Below are 18,620 nucleotides of genomic sequence, written 5' to 3'. Positions count from 1 at the left end.
GCTCCGCCGCTTTGCGCATCAGGACCCTGGATCGTGTGCACCTCTGGCGGTTCACGTGCGCCTTGGTTGTGACATTGCCCGTCATCAGCAATACATGGTGACCGGACAGCGGTTGTTGAAAATTCCGGAGACCTAGGTGTGCTGCTTTCAATTCCAGCCAATTGATGTCGTGTAAGAGGTCTGCTGATGTCCACCTGCCCTGGGTTACCTGGGATTGCAGATGGGCACCCCAGCTGAAAAGACTGGCATCCGTGGTCAGAACTAGACAAGGTGGCTCCCTGAAGAGGCAGTCCCTCTCCATAGCGGGCAACCTCCACCCTTCTAGGGATCCAATCAACCGCTGGGGAACCGTGATCCGCAATTTGGAGTAGGAACAACCAGCCCTTTGACTTGGGAGCAGGAACCATTGAAGAGGGTGGGAATGTAATCTCGCCCAAGGAACAATTGCTAAACAGAAGATCATTTTCCCCAACAATTGGAGAAAAAGCGCCAAAGAAACTTGCCTAAGGGCCTTGATTCGTCTGATTGTTGAGCGTATGCTGGCCAAACGCTCTGGAGATAGAAAGACCTGACAGGTCAAAGTGTCGATCCTTTGCTCCCAAATGGATCAAGTTGGTGGATGGAAGCAATGGCTTTTCTCCAGGTTCACTGTAAATCCATGCTATTGGAGTGTTTGGATTGTGAACCGGAGATCCCGTCATGCTTGTAGTAGAGACGTCACCTGGATCAATATATTGTCTAAATAAAATTGTATTCTGATGGACCTGGTCCGTAGGTGGGCTGCCACTACGCCCAACAATTTGGTGAAGGTCCTTAGGGCTGATGAGAGCCAGAAGGGCAGGGCCCTGTATTGATAACGGGTCCCTGCGTAGCAAAATCTGAGGAACCTTCTGTGAGATAGTCTGATCGGGATGTGGAGATAGGCCTCTTTGAGATCTATTGATGTTGAGAGATCTTCCTGTCTGATGCAACTCAGGATGGAATGCAGAGATTGCATTTTGAAGCATTTGTATTGTATGTATAATCTTCAAATCCAGGATGGCCCTGTTTCCTCCCGATTCCTTTTGAACCAAGAAAAGGATCGAATAGAAGCCGAACCCCTGATGTTCAGGTGGAACCGACTCTAAGGCCTGGATTGCCAGAAGATGCCAGATTTCGGCTTCCATCAGAGATCTCTTGGTGGCGTCACGTGACACCGAACATTGAATGAACCGCTGTGGAGGTTCGGAGCAGAATTCCAGGGTAAGACCTAATGTCACTGTTTGCAGTGCCCAGGCGTCCATGGTCATATTCTGTCACCTGCTGGCGAACCGTTCCAGACGGCCGCTGATGGGACCCGAGTCGGACCAGTCACTTAGTCCGACGATAGGGTCGGTAGCCGGCCCCCTGAAAGGGACATTTGGCTTGTGGTCTTGTGATCACAAAAGGACTGTCTGTCCAGTGGTCGATCTATACCTTGGACATAGGTTCTTTGGTAGGTCGGGGCCTGGAATCCGGTATCAGACATCTGACTGTCTGCGATAGGGAAAGGTAGACGTCTGTTTGATCGTTTGTAGACACGGGGAAGAGATTTCCGCTTGTCTCTGCCTTCCACTAAAATAGGGTCTAACATTTACTTCACCAAAGAGGTTGCCTCCCTTAAAGGGGGCCAACGCTAGCCTCCATTTAGTTTTCATATCGGCTTGCCAATGTCTCAGCCACAAAAGGCGTCTGGTAGTAACACTGGACGCTAGGGCTCTTAAGGCAAATTTTGCAGAATTGAGAATTGTGTTGGCTGAGTATTCAGCTGTAGCTATCAGTTTATTAATGTCTTGCTGCATCCGAGTGTCCACAGATGAAACATGGGACTGCATTTGGCAAAGCCATATTAACAACATCCTTGTGAAGAAGGCCGCCGCCATGGCAGATCGAATTGCCCAGGCTGCCGCCTGGTGGGTCTTACGAGCAGAAAGCTCCGCCCTTCTGTCCTCGGTTTTCAACCCTTCCGCCGATTCTGATGGGAAGATGGTGGAAGTGGCAAGGGTAGCCAGAGGAGCGTCTACAGTTGGAATTTGGAGTTATTCAAGATTTTGTTCCACTGTGTATATTTTCTTATCCATCCCGATAGGGGCAGAAATTGCTCCAGGCTGAGTCCAGAGTCTCTGTATGACATCAGGAAACATCTTGGGTGATGGAATAACCTCCTGCTCACAGACAGGTTCAGTGAAAAGAAGGGCATTGGGAACTTGAGGGTCCATGGAGTCCTCCGAGTGCCCAATAAGTGACCCCATGTTGGCCGTTGTTTTTGCCTTAAACAATAGGGTATTAAATAAGTCATGGCGGAACAGCCCAGCGTGAAGCCCTCCCCTTCAGAAAGATTGTAGTCTGCCATGTCCTCCTCGCCCATAAACGACAAGTTGCTATGTTATGAGGGTAAAGGAGATTGAGGATCCTGGACATATTCTCTATCCAGTGGGCTTGATGGCTGAAACGCATGTTGGCAGGGCTCGGACAACTGTGATGGGCCCAATAAACCTCTTTTATATTGTATATGTTGTTTGTAATGTTAGTAATTTATTTATAAAATAAAAAAAAGAAGAAAAAAAATTAAAAAAAAATAAACCTCTTTTATAGAGGACTGCATCAATTCTGTTTGAAATGGTGTGTGCAATCATATCACACATATCCTGTGTCATGGTAGCCCACTGGCCCTCCTCCGGGTGGAGCCCCGCCACAGCAGAAGTGAAGGTGGCTGAAAGGCGGTGAGACCTATGGAGAGAGGCCGGTCCCGGTTCTAAGGTGATGGCACCAGATATAAATTCACTGGATTGTGTGTGGGCATAAGGTACCTCCTTGCCCTTTGCCACGTTAGGGGATAAATCGAACTGATCTGTTTGATGATCTTGGAGCAAGACTTCTCCTTGTAAGGCAGAGCCAGGCCCTCCACTGCTGCCTGGAGTGGGATACTCCCTGCTGACCTCCGCCAGCTTTTGGGCCTTGTCAAAGTGTTTTTCCAAGGCCCGTTGCCGCCTCCTGGCATCCTTTTCTGAGGCCGATGAAATGGACCTCGGAGCCGAGGCTTTGGATCAGGTGGCAGGGCCCTTGGAAGCTGGCCTTCCTCATTTGGTGGCTGGAGCCCGAGAGCTCAAGTGCCCAGGGGAGAATGACGCAGATTCACTAGAATGAGAGCATCTGCGGTCCGCCATTTTGAAGGACTGTATGCGGATCTGGTATGGGACTTAAAATGGTACACCACCCACCTGTGCCCTTCCGCTGCTGCAATAAAACCTACCCCACACCAAATAGAAAAGGATCCAAAGGGATCAGCTGTAGCTTTCCTCGCTATGCCAAGCCGACAAAACGGCTTGAAAGCGCAACTAATTGCAGCGACTGAGTGAGGCAAAATGGCGCGAAGCCAACACCACAGCCCCAAAGCACTTCTCCGCAGTCTCAGCTAGGGAGAGACACGTGAACTGGCACCATGATCAAAATTCTCTGTCCCTGTGTGTGCAGAGCCGACACCACACCACAGCTCTATAGCACTCTCCCGGCTACCAACTCACATGGACTGAAGCCTCGGTCTGATGACTACACGTGGCGTGCCAATTCACCGGGGAAAGGAACCGCCACGATCTTGATAAGCAGCTCAGCTGAGCGGCACTAGGCTGGTACGCCGCCGAAACACCGCCACTTTAGAAAAAAGTCCAAGAAAGCCAATATCTTGATTAGCAAAGTCCAAGCAATGGATTAGCAAAAAATAAGTCTCTTTAGGTCGACTGAATTAAGAAACTGGGGCCCAACTAGGAAGATGAGGCGTGGTTAAACAAATTCAACTCAGTCTCTGGCCAATAAGACGAGGTTAACGCCCATTGCTTGGACACAGGAGAAGCTGTTTTTCAGCCCTAATGACAGTGAAGCGATCTTCCGGCTTGCTTTTCTCATTGCTTCTCTCTCCAAAGATCAGCTGTGCTTTAGAAGCTGTTTTTTATCCCCAAGTAGGGGATAAAAAGGGCACGCATGCTCTCAAAACCAGCAAACTAATGTGCTGAAGCTAACCAGACTAAGGACGCTAACCAGACGAATACCTGGCAGGCAGATTTTTTTTTCTATTTTCCTCCCCAAAAACTAAGCTGCGTCTTATACTTTGAAAAATACAGTAATTAAAAAAAAACTTTAAAAAATAAGATCCAGAGAAAAAATTTAAGAGCATTTAGCATATACTAACGTTGAACTGTCAAGATAGAGGAAAACCGGTAGAAAAGTACAGCCCAAGACAAGCATATAAAAAGAAAAATTACAAATATAACAAAATAAACAGCAAAATAACATGAAAGATATGATAAAATTTAAAATATCCATGCATCAGCCTATATATCATACTGATAGAATTTATGTACTACCAAACTAAGTCCAAAAACAAATTTTACCACATTGTAAATTATATCTGGATTTCCTCTTTCAGGAGAGGTGCAATCCCACATAGGGTGATAACTGAAACCCACAAGGTATCCACATCAACAGCATCTCCATTTGCTGAGATTCACCTATCCCATCCTATACAGTTCCTCAGAACTTCCAAGTGTAGGGTCAAAATTTTCATCTACTACCCATAACTCACACTGTATAAAACATACACTATAGCTCTATGAAAATTTCAGGTTCCAGCTTCCTGAGGTTCTATATGCTTTTATGCATACAAGATAAAGGGTCTGGTAATACTATGATTATGATATACACAACAATGTGAAATCACAGCTGCCAGTTCTTTAGCTGGTATTGACTTTGATATGCATCAACTTCTTCTCAAGAAGCTAAGACGTTGTAATGTATCAGATTAGCATATAAGTGATGCAAGCAGTATAGACTTTTGTAATTGACAGATGTAAATTTTGCCAATGTGCAAATTGTCTACGTGTCATCCAAGATTTTTTTGGTATGGCACCCAGTAAGCAGATAACCACTGGGACTACAGTGGCTGGTTTATGCCATAATCTTTCAAGTTCCATTTTCAGATCTTGATATTTTGTGATCTTCTCCAATATTTTCTTATATTCTACTATTCGCTGGTATTGCCACATCAATTATCAATAATTAAATTATCCAATTATTCTTCTTTTCAATCACAGTTAAATCCGATATGTTATAAGCCAAAACTTTTTGTATTCAGAAATATTTTAACCTGGTCATTTTCAGCTACTTTTTCAACTTTATTTTTCCACCAATTTTTCATTACTGGCACATGTATCTGGATCCATTCCAGTCAGGCTTCAGGCCTGGGTACAGCACGGAAATGGCATTGGTCGATGATCTCTGGAGGGCTCGGGACAGGGGTTGCTCCTCTGTCCTGGTCCTATTAGATCTCTCAGCGGCTTTTGATACCATCGACCATGGTATCATGCTGCATCGGTTGGAAGAGTTAGGGATGGGGGGCACTGTACTACGGTGGTTCTCCTCCTTTCTTTCCGACTGGTTGCAGTCTGTGTTGGCAGGGGGGCAGAGGTCGACCCCGAGGCCCCTCATATGCGGGGGTGCCACAATGGTCGGTCCTCTCGCCCCTTCTGTTCAACATTTATGTAAAGCCGCTGGGCGAGATCATCTGTGGTTTCGGGGTGAAGTACCACCAGTACGCTGATGACACCCAGCTGTACATCACCACCCCGGACCACCCCAACGATGCCCTTGATGTCCCAGTGTCTGGAGGCCGTGCGGATCTGGATGGGGAGGAACAGGCTCAGGCTCAACCCATCCAAGACCGAGTGGCTGTGGTTTCCGACGTCCCGATATAGTCAGTTGATGCCATCGCTGACTATTGGGGGCGAATCGCTGGCCCCCACGGAGAGTTGGGCGTCCTCCTGGTTTCAAGGCTGTCTTTAGAAGAGCACTTGATGGCCGTGACTGGGAGGATTTTTCATCAGGTTCGCCTGATTCGCCAGTTGCGTCCCTTTCTGGATCGGGACTCCCTACACAGTCACTCATGCCCTCATCACCTCCCGCCTGGACTATTGTAACGCTCTCTACATGGGGCTCCCCTTGAGGAGCACCCGGAGACTCCAACTGGCGCAGAGTGCGGCCACGTGGGTGGTTATGGGAGCAACATGGCGCTCCTGTGTGATACCTCTCCTGCACGAGCTGCACTGACTCCCGGTGGTCTTCCGGGTGTGCTTCAAGGTTTTGGTTACCACCTTTAGAGCGCTCCATGGCTTAGGACCTGGTTATTTACGGGACCGCCTACTACCACAAACAGCCTCCCACCGGCCGGTACGCTCTCATAGAGAGGGGCTCCTCCGGGTGCCAAGCAGTGTTGACTGGCGGCCCCCAGGGGGAGGGCCTTCTCTGTGGGGGCACCCACTATCTGGAATGAGCTCCCCCCGGAGATACAGAGGATCCCGGATCTGCACACTTTCCGCCGTGCTCTTAAGACCCTCCTATTCCAGCAAGCCGGCCTGGCCTAATTTTCTCCCCTTTCTTTTAAATTTTTAAATTGGAATTTTAATTTGTTTTAAATTATTGGGATTTTTAATTGTCTTGGGCTAAATTATTTAATTTGGTTTTAATTATGTTTCTAACTTTTGTATTTATGTATTTTATTCTGTGCCTGTTCACCGCCCTGAGTCCTTCGGGAGTAGGGCGGTATATAAATTTAATAAAACAAACAAACAAAACAAACATGTCAATTTTTATAAATGCTCCAGTGCATCATTTTGGCAACTGTGTTATATTATTTATAACCAGTTTCTGTGATATTCTTGCACTAGCTTAATATATGATCTACTGTTTCTTCTGCTTCTTTGCACAATCTGCACCTCAAATCATTTGGTAATTTTTCAATGCCAGACTTGATTCCATTATTTCAAATAGCTTGAACAACCAAAATCAAACCTTCAATTTGTTTTTTTAATTTTCCAATGGTGGGTTTCAAAATTTTTTAATACCGGTTCTGTGGGCATGGCTTGTTTGGTGGGCATGGCTTCGTGGTCATGTGACTGGGTGGTCATGTGGGTGGGCGTGGCTTGGTGGTTATATGACTGGGTGGGCATAGTGACACAACCCTAACCCTTGATGTCACTCACATCAAGGGTTAGGGTGCCTGGCCTCTCCTCGCCTCAAAGGCCTCAACAAGATACAATTTCCCTGTCTATTTATTTACTACTACTGAACATCCAAAATATACTATTTAATCCTATGTATATATGCCATATGTGTACAAATGTATAGGCACACAAAAAGATACATTATCTACTATATATACTGTATATGTATGTACACACACACACAAACACACAACTCTTCTAAAACTATACATATTCAACCTCACATTTGGAAAAACACACCCAGACTCCACTTTTGCCACACATTTAACTATAACTTCTGTACATTTAGAACATTACACACGCCTTCAGATGTTCTTCCCTAGCTTGCACATGACTGTGAGAGCCAGGAGAGGTCATGGATTGAGTAAAATGTGGTGAAACTCACTCAACAATGCTCTTGCTTAGCAACCAAAATTTTGGGCTCAATTGTGGTCATAAGTCAAGGACCATCTCTGCCCCTTTCTGAATGGCAGCCTTGTCCTAGTAAACTTCTTCTCCTTTCTGGTAATTTTCCTCTCTGTTAGAGGCACCAAAATAATCCAGACGATATAAGGTTTCCTGCTGGAACAGGGGGTTGGACTAGATGGCCTCTAAGGTCCCTTCCAGTCCTAGATTGCTGTCCTGTTTCAAAGCATCTTCTGAAGCCACGTCTAGTGCCAGGGTTTGTGGTCCTTCCTTCCTCTTCTTTCTCTCTCTCTCCCTTTCTTCCTCTTTCTTCTTTCTTTGTCTCTTTCTCTTTCTTGTCTCTCCCTCTTTCTTTTTGTCTTTTTCTTTCTTTTCTCTCTCCCTTTCCTTCTTTCTCTTTCTTTGTCTTTCTTTCTTGTCTCTCCCTTTCTTTTTCTTTCTAACTCTTATTTCTTTCTTTCCTTTTCTCTCTTTCCCTTCCTCTTTCCTTTTTTCTCTCTTTTCTCTCTCTCCCTCTCCCTCCCTCCCTTCCCTTCCTCCTTCGAAGTCTAGGAGAGTGAGACCAGGAGGCTCGAGACAAAGCGCCTGGCTGCAGCAGCAACATTAACAAAAGGAGCTTCAGGCCGCGGCAGGCGGGGCCCCCGAAATGGGAGCTCCAGGCTGCAGCAGGCAGCCGAAACGGGAGCTTCAGGCAGCACAGGCTTTCCGGATAGCACTTACAGGAGTCCGACTAAAGTACAGTGCTCCAAAACACTTTCTCTCCCAGGCAAGAGCAGCAGGGGCAGAAGCAGCAGCCGCTGACCTGGAGAGCACATGATGGAGCCTCCATGTGTTCTCCAGCGACCTGTTTTCTCTCCCCTCTCTCTTGCTGGGGGAGAGAGAAAGTTGTTTTGCAGCACTGAGCTTTGGGTCCTGGTAAGTCCAGAAAGGGCTGCGCCAGAGAGAAACAGGATTCAACCTGTTTTTCTCTGCCTGGCTTTCCAGATCGGACTTACACTTACAGGACCCAAAGCACTGTGCTATGAAAGACGCTCCCCCAACAAGAGAGCGGGGGAGAGAAAACAGGTCGCCGGAGAACAACGCTTCATGTAGTATAGCATACTTTATTGCGATCATAGACCAAATAACCAAAACATCAAAGGCACGTAGCTGGCACACGACCAGACTGAAGTGCAAAACGACAACAAGATCAGTGGTAGAAAACCACTCCGTCAAGCTCATAGTTCATGTGTTATAAAATTTTTTAGCTCCAATCTATATGGACTGTGGTCGATTAAAATTATACATAGGTAGAAAATACTATATTGCAATTTGCATAAAATCCACATATCGGCACTTTATACAACCACCAGCTAGCTCAACTGCTGACGATCAGTGAGGCTGACCTCAGTCAATGGGTCCAGCCTGTCCCTTCCCCCGACTCTTACATACCAATACTGCAGCAAAAAATTTTGCTACCTTTAATGTAATCTTAGAATCAGTATCTTGGAGTAAGAAGCGAAGGCTAAGATTTTCAGATGTTCCAGGAAATCTTTGGCAAATGGGAGAAATAAGTTCTGACCTTACCTCCTGATAACGGGGGCATATAAATACGATGTGAGCCAACGATTCCGGAGATCGGCCATCACATGAACAGTGGGTGGATTTCACACACCCCGAGCACCTGCTTTCTAGGACATTCAAGGGGATCACATTAAAACGTGCCTTTAAAAAGGCCAACCTTTATTTGACAAAGGATAGCGCAGAGAGATATTTGGGGGGGGCGTTTGGGGAGTAATACCGAGAGAAAACGGAGAACATACTCCCGCACCAAATGCCAGATTCTGTTGTCTTTCAATATCATTCAATCGCTGGAATATCAGTGATTTGGCTGCATCTGGGCCAAGCATAAGGGCTTCAATAGGGGGAATACCTATCTTCATAATTTTGGTGTTAATATTGCTGGCCCAAGGACTGTGGAAGTCGTCCTGCCATAAGCACTGGCCTAAATAGTAATCTGGAAGTCTGACCCACAGGGTCAGCCAGTAGCCAATAGCACACTTCCACAGAACAGTAGCAAGTGATGGTGTGCCCAGTTCCAGGCGGATTGCAGCATTGCTCACACGGGGGGGACTCCCATTAGGCGACGTAAGAACTGGCTTTGAACGGACTCGACGAGAACACTTCATGTAATCAGCAGCTGCTTTTTCTCTCCACCCCCCTCTTGCTGGGGAGCGTCTTCTGCAGCACAGTGCTTTGGGGACCCATCCGGAAAGCCAGACACAGAGAAACAGCCAGGTTGAAGGCTGGTACTTTCAGCACCCACGAGAAACCCAGGCTTGGAGCAGAATATTTCAGGAATGACTTGTTTTACTATCCCACCCACCTCCCAAAGTAGCTACCGTATTTTTCGCACTATAAGGCGCACTTTCCCCCCCCCCAAAAAAAGTGGGTGGAAATTTCTGTGCGCCTTATAGAGCAAATGTTGCCGAAGCCGCACCCACCCTCTGGCCCCCACCCTTTGGTTGTTTTCTGTTTTCAGCCCGTTCCAGGCGCGTCCTGTTTTCGGCCCGTTCCAGGCAGCGGGGATTGCCACTGCCACCAATCGCCATCACCAAATTGCGGTGATTGGTGGTCGTCACCACCGCCTGGAACATGCCAAAAATGGGACACGCAAAAGCCAAAAATGGGGTGTGCAGCGGCGATCCCCGTAGCCTGGAACAGCTGATTGGCGTTATTCCAGGAGGCCAGTTCAACTGCCAATCAGCTGCTTGTGCTAAAACAAGCTGTACTGAAGCTGATCAGGCTGTTTGCTGTAAGGAGGCAAATTGCTGGGAGGCAGAGGCATATTTTCCCCCCCTTGTTTTCCTCCCCAAAAGCTAGGTGCTTCTTATAGACTGGAGCGTCTTATAGTGCAAAAAATACAGTACCTGAATTGCCCAAGTAAATAAGGTATACTCACACAGATGTCATTGATGTAATCATTCTTTAAAAGAATGATGTCAATATGGTATTGGATTTTTTTATATTTCCCTCCAGAAGGAAAATCTTTATGAAAGATTTTTTATTCTACCACACAATATTTTTTTTGTGATATTTTTATATTGCATTCATATTCTTTACAAAAAGGCAGTGGTGGAATTCAGCCAGTTCTCACCACTTCGGGAGAACCGGTTGTTAACTTTCTGAGCAGTTTGGCAAACTGGTTGTTGGAAAAAATAATTAGGGCAGAGAACCGGTTGTTAAATTACTTGAATCCTACCACTGCAAAAAGGGACACTTATAAAACAAAGTAAAGTAATACTAATGAAAGTGGTTGGCTAATACAGACTATTTGACCAGACCTAAACTTTTGGAAAAGAGAATGGGAAATCTGAAATCTTTCTTTGGGGAGGAAGTGTTTCCAAAAGTCCTTAACAAAACCAATATGGAAAATATTTCTTAAAATCAGAGAACAGAAATGCTAGAATCAGCACAGTGGAGCAAAACTTCACTTACAATGTCTATCCTTGAATACATACAGCAAGGGAAGCATGCTGGTCCCTTAGGACAATGGTTCCATGGTGAAAACTATTCTTCCCATTATTCTTCTTAATGCTTTATCAGGACCCAACAGTAACTTAACACCTTTACTCTCTGTCCTATATTCTGATGACAGTTCAGAGCATACAGACTGTCAGCTGTGTGAAAATTAGGAATGTACAAAAAAAAAAAATCAAAACTTTCAGTTTCCAGTTAAAGCTCTCTCTCCAATGTTCTCCACTGCTAAAATATCCTGAACTCAAAATGGCCACACCCAAGTATAGTACTGAATATCTGTTTTGAACTAAAACAGATGTTTCAAACATTTCTAGGATAGTCAGAATAGTATCATACTATTTCTAATAATAACGGAACAACCCACTTAAATCCCGAAATAAATGTTTAAATTCAAAACATGTTGCAAGTTCCTCCTATCTTGCATTACAGATAGGTATGAAATACAATTAAGTGTTCAAATTTTCATAAGCAATGCCAAGATACTTTATTTGTTTGGTGAGTTTAATAGACAGGGCCAATTTTTTTAAAAAAATGTTATTCATGTAACACGTCATTCTATGAGATGGTGACAGAACCAAAAGACCAAACAATTTTGTTCAAAAAAACTAGAATAATTATATCATAAAAATATACTTAAAAATATTTTTTTTGAAGAGTATGGTTGCAGTTTCTTATTTCAAGAATAATTCGTAAGTTGTGTTATGGTATTTTATTGTATTTTCTATCAAAGTGCCTCCACATAGCCACTTACACTTTGTGATTCTATATTGTGAAGACAAAATCGCTAACATTCATCTATATAGCGAGATGTCTTCATTAACTAAAACTGTCAGAACTACTTCTGAGCCCTTGACCTTCTTCTCATTCCTTCCCATCCAATCTGCTGTAGTCATAAGGGTGCCAAATGAAGATTGTCGTCTTCTTTTCTACTTCTAAAAACTGCATCTACTAAACCAGCTCACTAAACTATTCAGATTGTTCAATTTTACTACCCTGTTTCTCCCAAAATAAGACATCCCCTGATAAGAAGCCCAATTGGGCTTTTGAGTGCATGGCAAAAAGGCCAAGCGCTTATTTCAGGGTTCAAAACAATACAAGACAGGGTCTTATTTTCAGGAAAACACGGGCAAATTGAGCTTGCAGTATTTAATATAGGGAGAGACCAAAGATTATGTTGCCATTCTGAATAAGTTCAGTGAAGGGTGAGTGAAAAGGGTACAGTAAGTTTCTATTCAAGCTGGTGGTCACTGGAGAGTTACCAGATGGTGGAGAAAAACTTACTGAAAGGAAAGGCTAGTCCTCATCCTTCTAAGATAGCTCTTCTGATGGTATATGTGTCCTGTTGTTCCTTTAGAATTGTAGTTGAATCCTGTGTTCAGTCATATATTAAATTTACCTTGGGATTCATATGTAATACCATAGAGGCTGGACAGTTTATGTAGGCAATTTCCAAATAAGACATTTGGTGTACAATTCGTGGATGAGTTCAAAACAATAGTACAATGGAGGTTTTAAAACCAGTTGAAAGTCACATAAAGGAAACCTATGAACAAGATGTGACTTCAGAAAGATAGCTACACACAGTACTCTCAATGTATGAACACATGAAGGTGGACGGTCCCTGGGAATCTGGAAGGCCTCATATCAGCAATGACATCTTTATTGTGTTAGACTGTCCTGCTTGGAAAAGGCCTATACAGGCAGCCCCCCGTTTACACATCCATTCCATTCTAATTGTTGCACAAATCAGATTACCATATGCACCGTATATGTTTGTTATGCTTGTGCATGCACAAGAAGCTAGCTATATTTTACATGTTTTCCATGGCTTATGGGAAAAAAATCTATAAAATTGACCTAAGACTTATATAAACCAGAGATGATCTATATGTGAAAAATTGAAGCTGTGACGGACCAGATTTTCTTCCTTCTTTGCTAGCAGCAAAGGTACAATTGGTGATTTAATATATTTGGACTACTGATGTTCAGCAGAATAGGCTAGGTAGGGGTGTCAAACAGAATAGGCTAGGTCAGGGTGTCATCCGACCCATGAGCCAGATGTGTCACGCACAGCTATGCCCACCCCAGCTCCGCGAAGGGGGAAAATGTCATGAAACATCATGTGACTGCAATGTGCTACTGCGAGTTTGACACCCTTGGGTTAGATTGTAGCATAGTATTTGTAAGGCCTGATATTTAACCTGCAAATCGCAACTGTAACCACTTCAATTCTGGATGAAGCTGGACTTCTGAGGAGGTGCAACAGAGATTTGTGGGCAATTGAACCAATACTGAGTCCCAAAATCTTGAGCTACAAATCATCCTGGTGACTTCTGCCCTCTTCATTTAAGTCTTGGGCAGAATACAAATCAGGAAGGAGAGCCACAGAAAGGCCTAGAGTGGAACTTTGGACTATAGGAACCAGGGTGGATTTGATTTAAATCAAATTGATTTAAATCACGATTTAAATCACTAGTCAGTAAGGCTCGATTTAAATCATAGTTTTCTACATAAAGACTAATTCTTGCTAGTATAACTTTAATATGCAAGTAGATGAAGATTTTTAGAATAACAACTTTTCATATTAGTTTTTTTATCCCCCGTTTAATAGGTTAATCATTCATATTTGGACAACTTTTCTGTTGTACTTAGGAAGGAGAAAAATAATCATTATCTTAATAATAACAATTTAAATAGATTTATTCAACTGAAACAATAACATTACAGCATCTGTTATTTGCTTAAACAAACATCCATGTTTGTTAACTAATTTGGCTAAACAAAATATATATATTTTAAGAAACTTAGACTGTCAGCCCAGCCTACACATGAAAAACTTAAATACTGTCCTCTGTAGCTCACTCGTCATCTTCATCTTATATATATTTCTTGAATAGTTCCCCCTTAGCTTTGAAGTTTATTATAGTTGGCATTACAGATGGATGATTGCTGGATACCCATGTCATAGCTAACTCCTCTTCCTCAGCACTTAAATTTTGACCCTGATCCTGGATATTGACAATATTTGCCAAAAAATGAGCTGGAGACAGTACTTGTCCCATTCATTTTTTTAATGCTTGTAATTTAATTCTGTCCATGTGTAGTTCTGTTTTTAAATGTTCACTCAGTTCCTTCCAAATTTCAACAGCATCAGCAATAAAACAGCTATTTTTCTGTATTTTGTTTAAAGCTTCAGAGATGGGTTTCAGGATGCTCAGCATATGTTCAACATTTCTCTTAAACCCAATGTTGAGGATTTTGGCCGTGACATGTCATCTATTTTATCTCGATTTTCTTCACAAACTGTCATCAGAATAGGCCAGTTCTTGATATACTGCTCAAAACAGTCCACCACAGAGTTCCATCTAACATCTTGTGGGAGCGTTAGCTTGGTTCCACCCATCCTTTTCAGAGCTGCTGCAGCAAAATGATTGTTACGGAAGTATTTAGCAATTTCAACAACATTAGTCTTTATTTCTGGAACACTTAAGTCTTTGAATAAGAGGTGCAGCAAATGAGCACTGCAACCATATGTTATTAGCTTTGTATTCCCTTCCTGCTCTTCTAAATTTTTTCTCATCTTGGATATATTTGCAGAATTGTCTGTGACCAAACTGCGTACTAGACATTTGAATTTTTGTTCACATGTTATTATAGCTTTTACTGCCACTTCTTGTAAGTATTCTGCTGTGTGTGCATTTCCTGACGTATCAATTGTTTGTGCAAGGAAGACTTTTCCTTCTTCTGTTGTTATACAGGCACATACAATAGGATCATTGTGGACATTACTCCACCCATCAATACTTAGGTTAACAATTCTACCCTCCAGAGCTGTTGCACATTGCTCCATTTCTCTGTCATACACTTTATCCAGCAGTTTCCCTGCAACATCTGCTCTGCTGGGTGGACTGTATCCTGGTCTCAGTGACTGAACCATATTAATGAAATGTGGGTTCTCAGTCAGACGGAAAGAAGAGTTCGTTGCATAAACAAACTGGGCAATTTTTTCATCAATTAATTCTTTTTCTAATCTGCTAGTTTTTATCACAAATTTATCTATGGTGGTTCCAGGAGGGAAGGGTTTTTTCTTTCTTTTAGGTGATAGTGATATGTGGCTGTGGGTGTCTGATGATGATGATGCTAATGAAGCACTATCCTGGATGGATAACTCTGAAACTGTAGAACAGGAGGATGGTGATCTTGAAGGTGAATAGTTTCCAGAATCCATGAATTCCCCTAAACAAAAAAGCCAATGCTGTTATTTTATTGTTTATACAATTTCTGCTTATTGTACACAGCACTGCCCCAAAAGGAATATTTGCTTTTCTTCATAACTGTACTAAATGACAGTAACATGCAGTAATAATAAGAAATATAATTTTGCTCAACCGTGACAGTTCAAGGCAGTCTTTAGAAATATGATTCAATAAAAATGTTTACCAACCTGAAGATCCTGCCTGTTCAAATGTGTTTCTTTGGTCATCTTCATCACAGCACTTCTCATGATGTTGCCTCATTTGGGCCACTAGGCCTTGCATTTCTTTGTTGCAGTGTTTGCAGTTTGCACGCATGCCTGCCTTACCGATAGGTAAAGGAACTTCATTAAAATATTGCCAAACTGGGTCTCTTTTACGGCCTGCTGCCATTATAGGTTTTTTCCTCCAAGGAAAGAATGTGATAAACCTCAGGTCATACACACAAAAAGATCCAAAGACTTGTCTGTCTGTGGCTGTGCAGTATTGTGCTCAGAAAGTTTCACTTTCATTTTGTACTGCTTGTCTGCTTGCCCCTTTCTCCTCACACTTAGTTTCACTTTCTTCTTGTACAGATCTATTCCACTCCAAACAATCAGAAAAATATTGTTTCTATTCTATTCACGGAACTTCGTGAAACTTAGTACTGAAGGGGTTGATTCTGTATTCATAGGTTTGTAGAACAATAGGATTAAGGTCTTTTTCTCAACTCTGTTCATGTTATAACATTTTTGCTGTGAAGAAGAGGCATGTGATCTCTGCTGAGTCAAATTCAGTTTTGAGAACTGCAAAAGTAAACCAAGCATCTGTGATAATATCTTGTAGGCAGAGAAACTGCCCAATAATCTTACAAAAACCTTTGGAAGAGCATGACATTGTGAATGGATTAATGGAATTTATTTACCAAACAAATTAAACATATACAGCCTTATTCTACATAATTAAAAAACTAATCTTTATTTCATGATGGAATAACCTTTGGATGGTAATATATTTTCCTCAAAAAGCATTTTATTTAAAAAAATCCGATTTAAATAAAAAAAATCCGATTTAAATAAAAAAAATCATTGATTTTTATCCACCCTGATAGGAACTTCAGTGCATCTGAGGCTATGATTCCTCCATAGAAAATCACAAGATAAACTGCTGACCTCCTTGGCAACACAATCTATACTTGTACACTGGAAGATGTTAATGTAACTTGCACTAATTTTGCATTTCTCCCCTCCTCACTTTAGAGTCTCCAGAAAACTAGGGAAGGTCCCTTCTGAAACACTTCCCATGCTTCCCCCCCCCCCCCCCGTGGACTGAGTTGCCTCTAATCAGACTGTTGCATAAACTGAGGATCTTCCTCCTACCTCCCAAGGTCATTCCCACATACCATTACATTAGCTCAACCAATCTGTCATTCAACTTCCAATACGCTCTGCTGAGAGGGATAGGAGATGAGGCTCTATCTAGAGGACTCCCTCAATATAAACCAAAATTCTTTGGCAACTGATATATATTCAGGTTGTGCTGTTGTCCATCGGGACAATATTGTGCTAATGACATAGTGAACATTCAAACATACCGAAATGCCCAGCATCTATGGATCACATAGCCAGGCAGTAGGCATCCCAATATTGAAGGCTGGTATCACATGTGACTAGGATGAATGGGAATGTTTCCCTTATCACTTTTACTATCTAGAATTTTGAGCTTACAGAATACTAAGGGAGAAAGAAACTGAAACAGTAGAACAGTGGCTCCCAACCTTTTGGGCACCAGGGACCAGTTCCATGGAGAGAGGTTTTTCCGCAGACCAGAGGGGGCGTGGTTTCGTGTGCTGCCTGCATCCTGCAGATGGGGCTTCGCTTGTTTGTGCAGCCCGATGCCAATCCATGGACCAGGGATTGGGGAACCCCTGTAGTGGAGGTCTAATGAATAGCACCAAACAAAAATATGGGTAAAACAAATTTAAAATGCTACATAACACCTTGGTTAGATGTGAAACGAAGTATGTGAAAGCAGCAGCCCTTAATCAGAAAAAAATTGAAAGTCACTATCAGAGATATCCATAGTCCAATAGCATTCACAGCAAAATACTGGCTGTGGGTCAGCCCTGCTCAGACACTCACTAATAGTACGAAGAACTCATTAATGGAAAAAGAAGGTAGCTGGACATCCAAACTCAAAGGACTCTACCAAGTATAAATTCAGTGGAACTTTAGCTCAGCTCCCTGCTGCTAAAAAGGCAGTATCATCCATTGCACAACCTATGGACAATCCTTAGCCATGTCCATGCCCATGCCCATTCACGAAGGTCTGGATTTGTAAATTAACAGAATGACCTGTCAAATAAATTCAATGCTTTTTGGCAGATCATCACTTTTTTACTTTCTTTAGTTTCCTAGCATTTGGGAGGAGAGCCAAACCTGATATGGTATACAAAATAATTCCCAGACACAGATATTATGAAAGGAAGAGCTGACTGTTTTCCTGATTTGTGGGAAGCACAGATGCAATAGGTACCAAATTGCTGTCTGGTTGTCACACTTCTGTTGAGGAATAAGAATAGCAGATTATCTTCTCCATAGGAATGGATATTAACTCTCCAAATGTGGAAGACCATCAAAGGACCTACTTTATGATCTCTATAAGCACTCTTGGTGCTTATAGCTCTAAGGGCCTTGGTAGTACAGTGGTCTAAGGCACCCTGTTATTAAGCTGGTTATTAAGACCAGCTGCCTGTAATTACTGCAGGTTCGAATCTCGCCAAGGCTCAAGGTTGACTCAGCCTTCCATCCTTTCTAAGGTAGGTAAATTGAGGACCCAGTTGTGGGGGCAATAAGCTGACTTTGTATAAATATACAAAAGGATGAAGGCTATTGCTGAGCACATTGTAAGCCGCCCTGAGTCTCCGGAGAAGGGCGGCATATAAATCAAATTTAAAAAAAAAGGGGGGGGGGAAGATGGTGTATTAAAAATGTAAGCCCAGAAATTTGAATGTCTAAAGCCTTTAGTGGCCTGGGTAAAGACTAAGCACACCAAAGATCCTGAATGCTAGCCAGTCCAAAGACAGCAGCAATATGATCATGTCGAACTTACAAGTATTACACATTCAGAGAGAAGATTGGAGTCATTTTATTTGAATAACAAAAGATGACTACATATTGGGAATCTTTTTGTGGGACTGGTTCTTTGACAATAAGTTGGAACATTTAAAAATTCTAACACAATCAAGAGGCTTTGGGTGAGTAAACAAAGCCTGTTCCCTATGGCATTATTTTAGTCCTCACTTAACAACAATAACTGAGCCTGCAATTATGGTCATAAATGGTGATAGTCCTGAGCAGGTCATTACATGACTGCATCCAATTTTACAACCTGC

General features: G+C 42.9%; 2 protein-coding genes across 2 annotated transcripts in view; both read right to left on the bottom strand.

Moving 5' to 3' along the window:
- SCAF4 (SR-related CTD associated factor 4) overlaps positions 1–18,620 on the bottom strand; it is a 73,585-nt gene that overhangs the window by 46,754 nt on the left and 8,211 nt on the right. The window lies entirely within an intron of this gene.
- LOC139316113 (uncharacterized) lies at positions 13,779–15,881 on the bottom strand. Its single transcript, XM_070942621.1, has 2 exons — positions 15,439–15,881; positions 13,779–15,230 (listed from the first exon to the last, which is right to left on the bottom strand). The coding sequence occupies exons 1-2, from the start codon at positions 15,638–15,640 to the stop codon at positions 14,209–14,211; spliced, it is 1,224 nt and encodes a 407-aa protein (XP_070798722.1). The 5' UTR covers positions 15,641–15,881; the 3' UTR covers positions 13,779–14,208.

Source organism: Pituophis catenifer, unplaced genomic scaffold, assembly GCF_029215685.1.
Source record: "Pituophis catenifer annectens isolate HBS135680 unplaced genomic scaffold, rPitCat1.0.hap2 SCAF_4, whole genome shotgun sequence".
NCBI classification, from domain to species: Eukaryota; Metazoa; Chordata; class Lepidosauria; order Squamata; family Colubridae; genus Pituophis; species Pituophis catenifer.
Note: the sequence above shows the minus strand (reverse complement) of the source record. Positions and strands in the feature narration are given on the sequence as shown.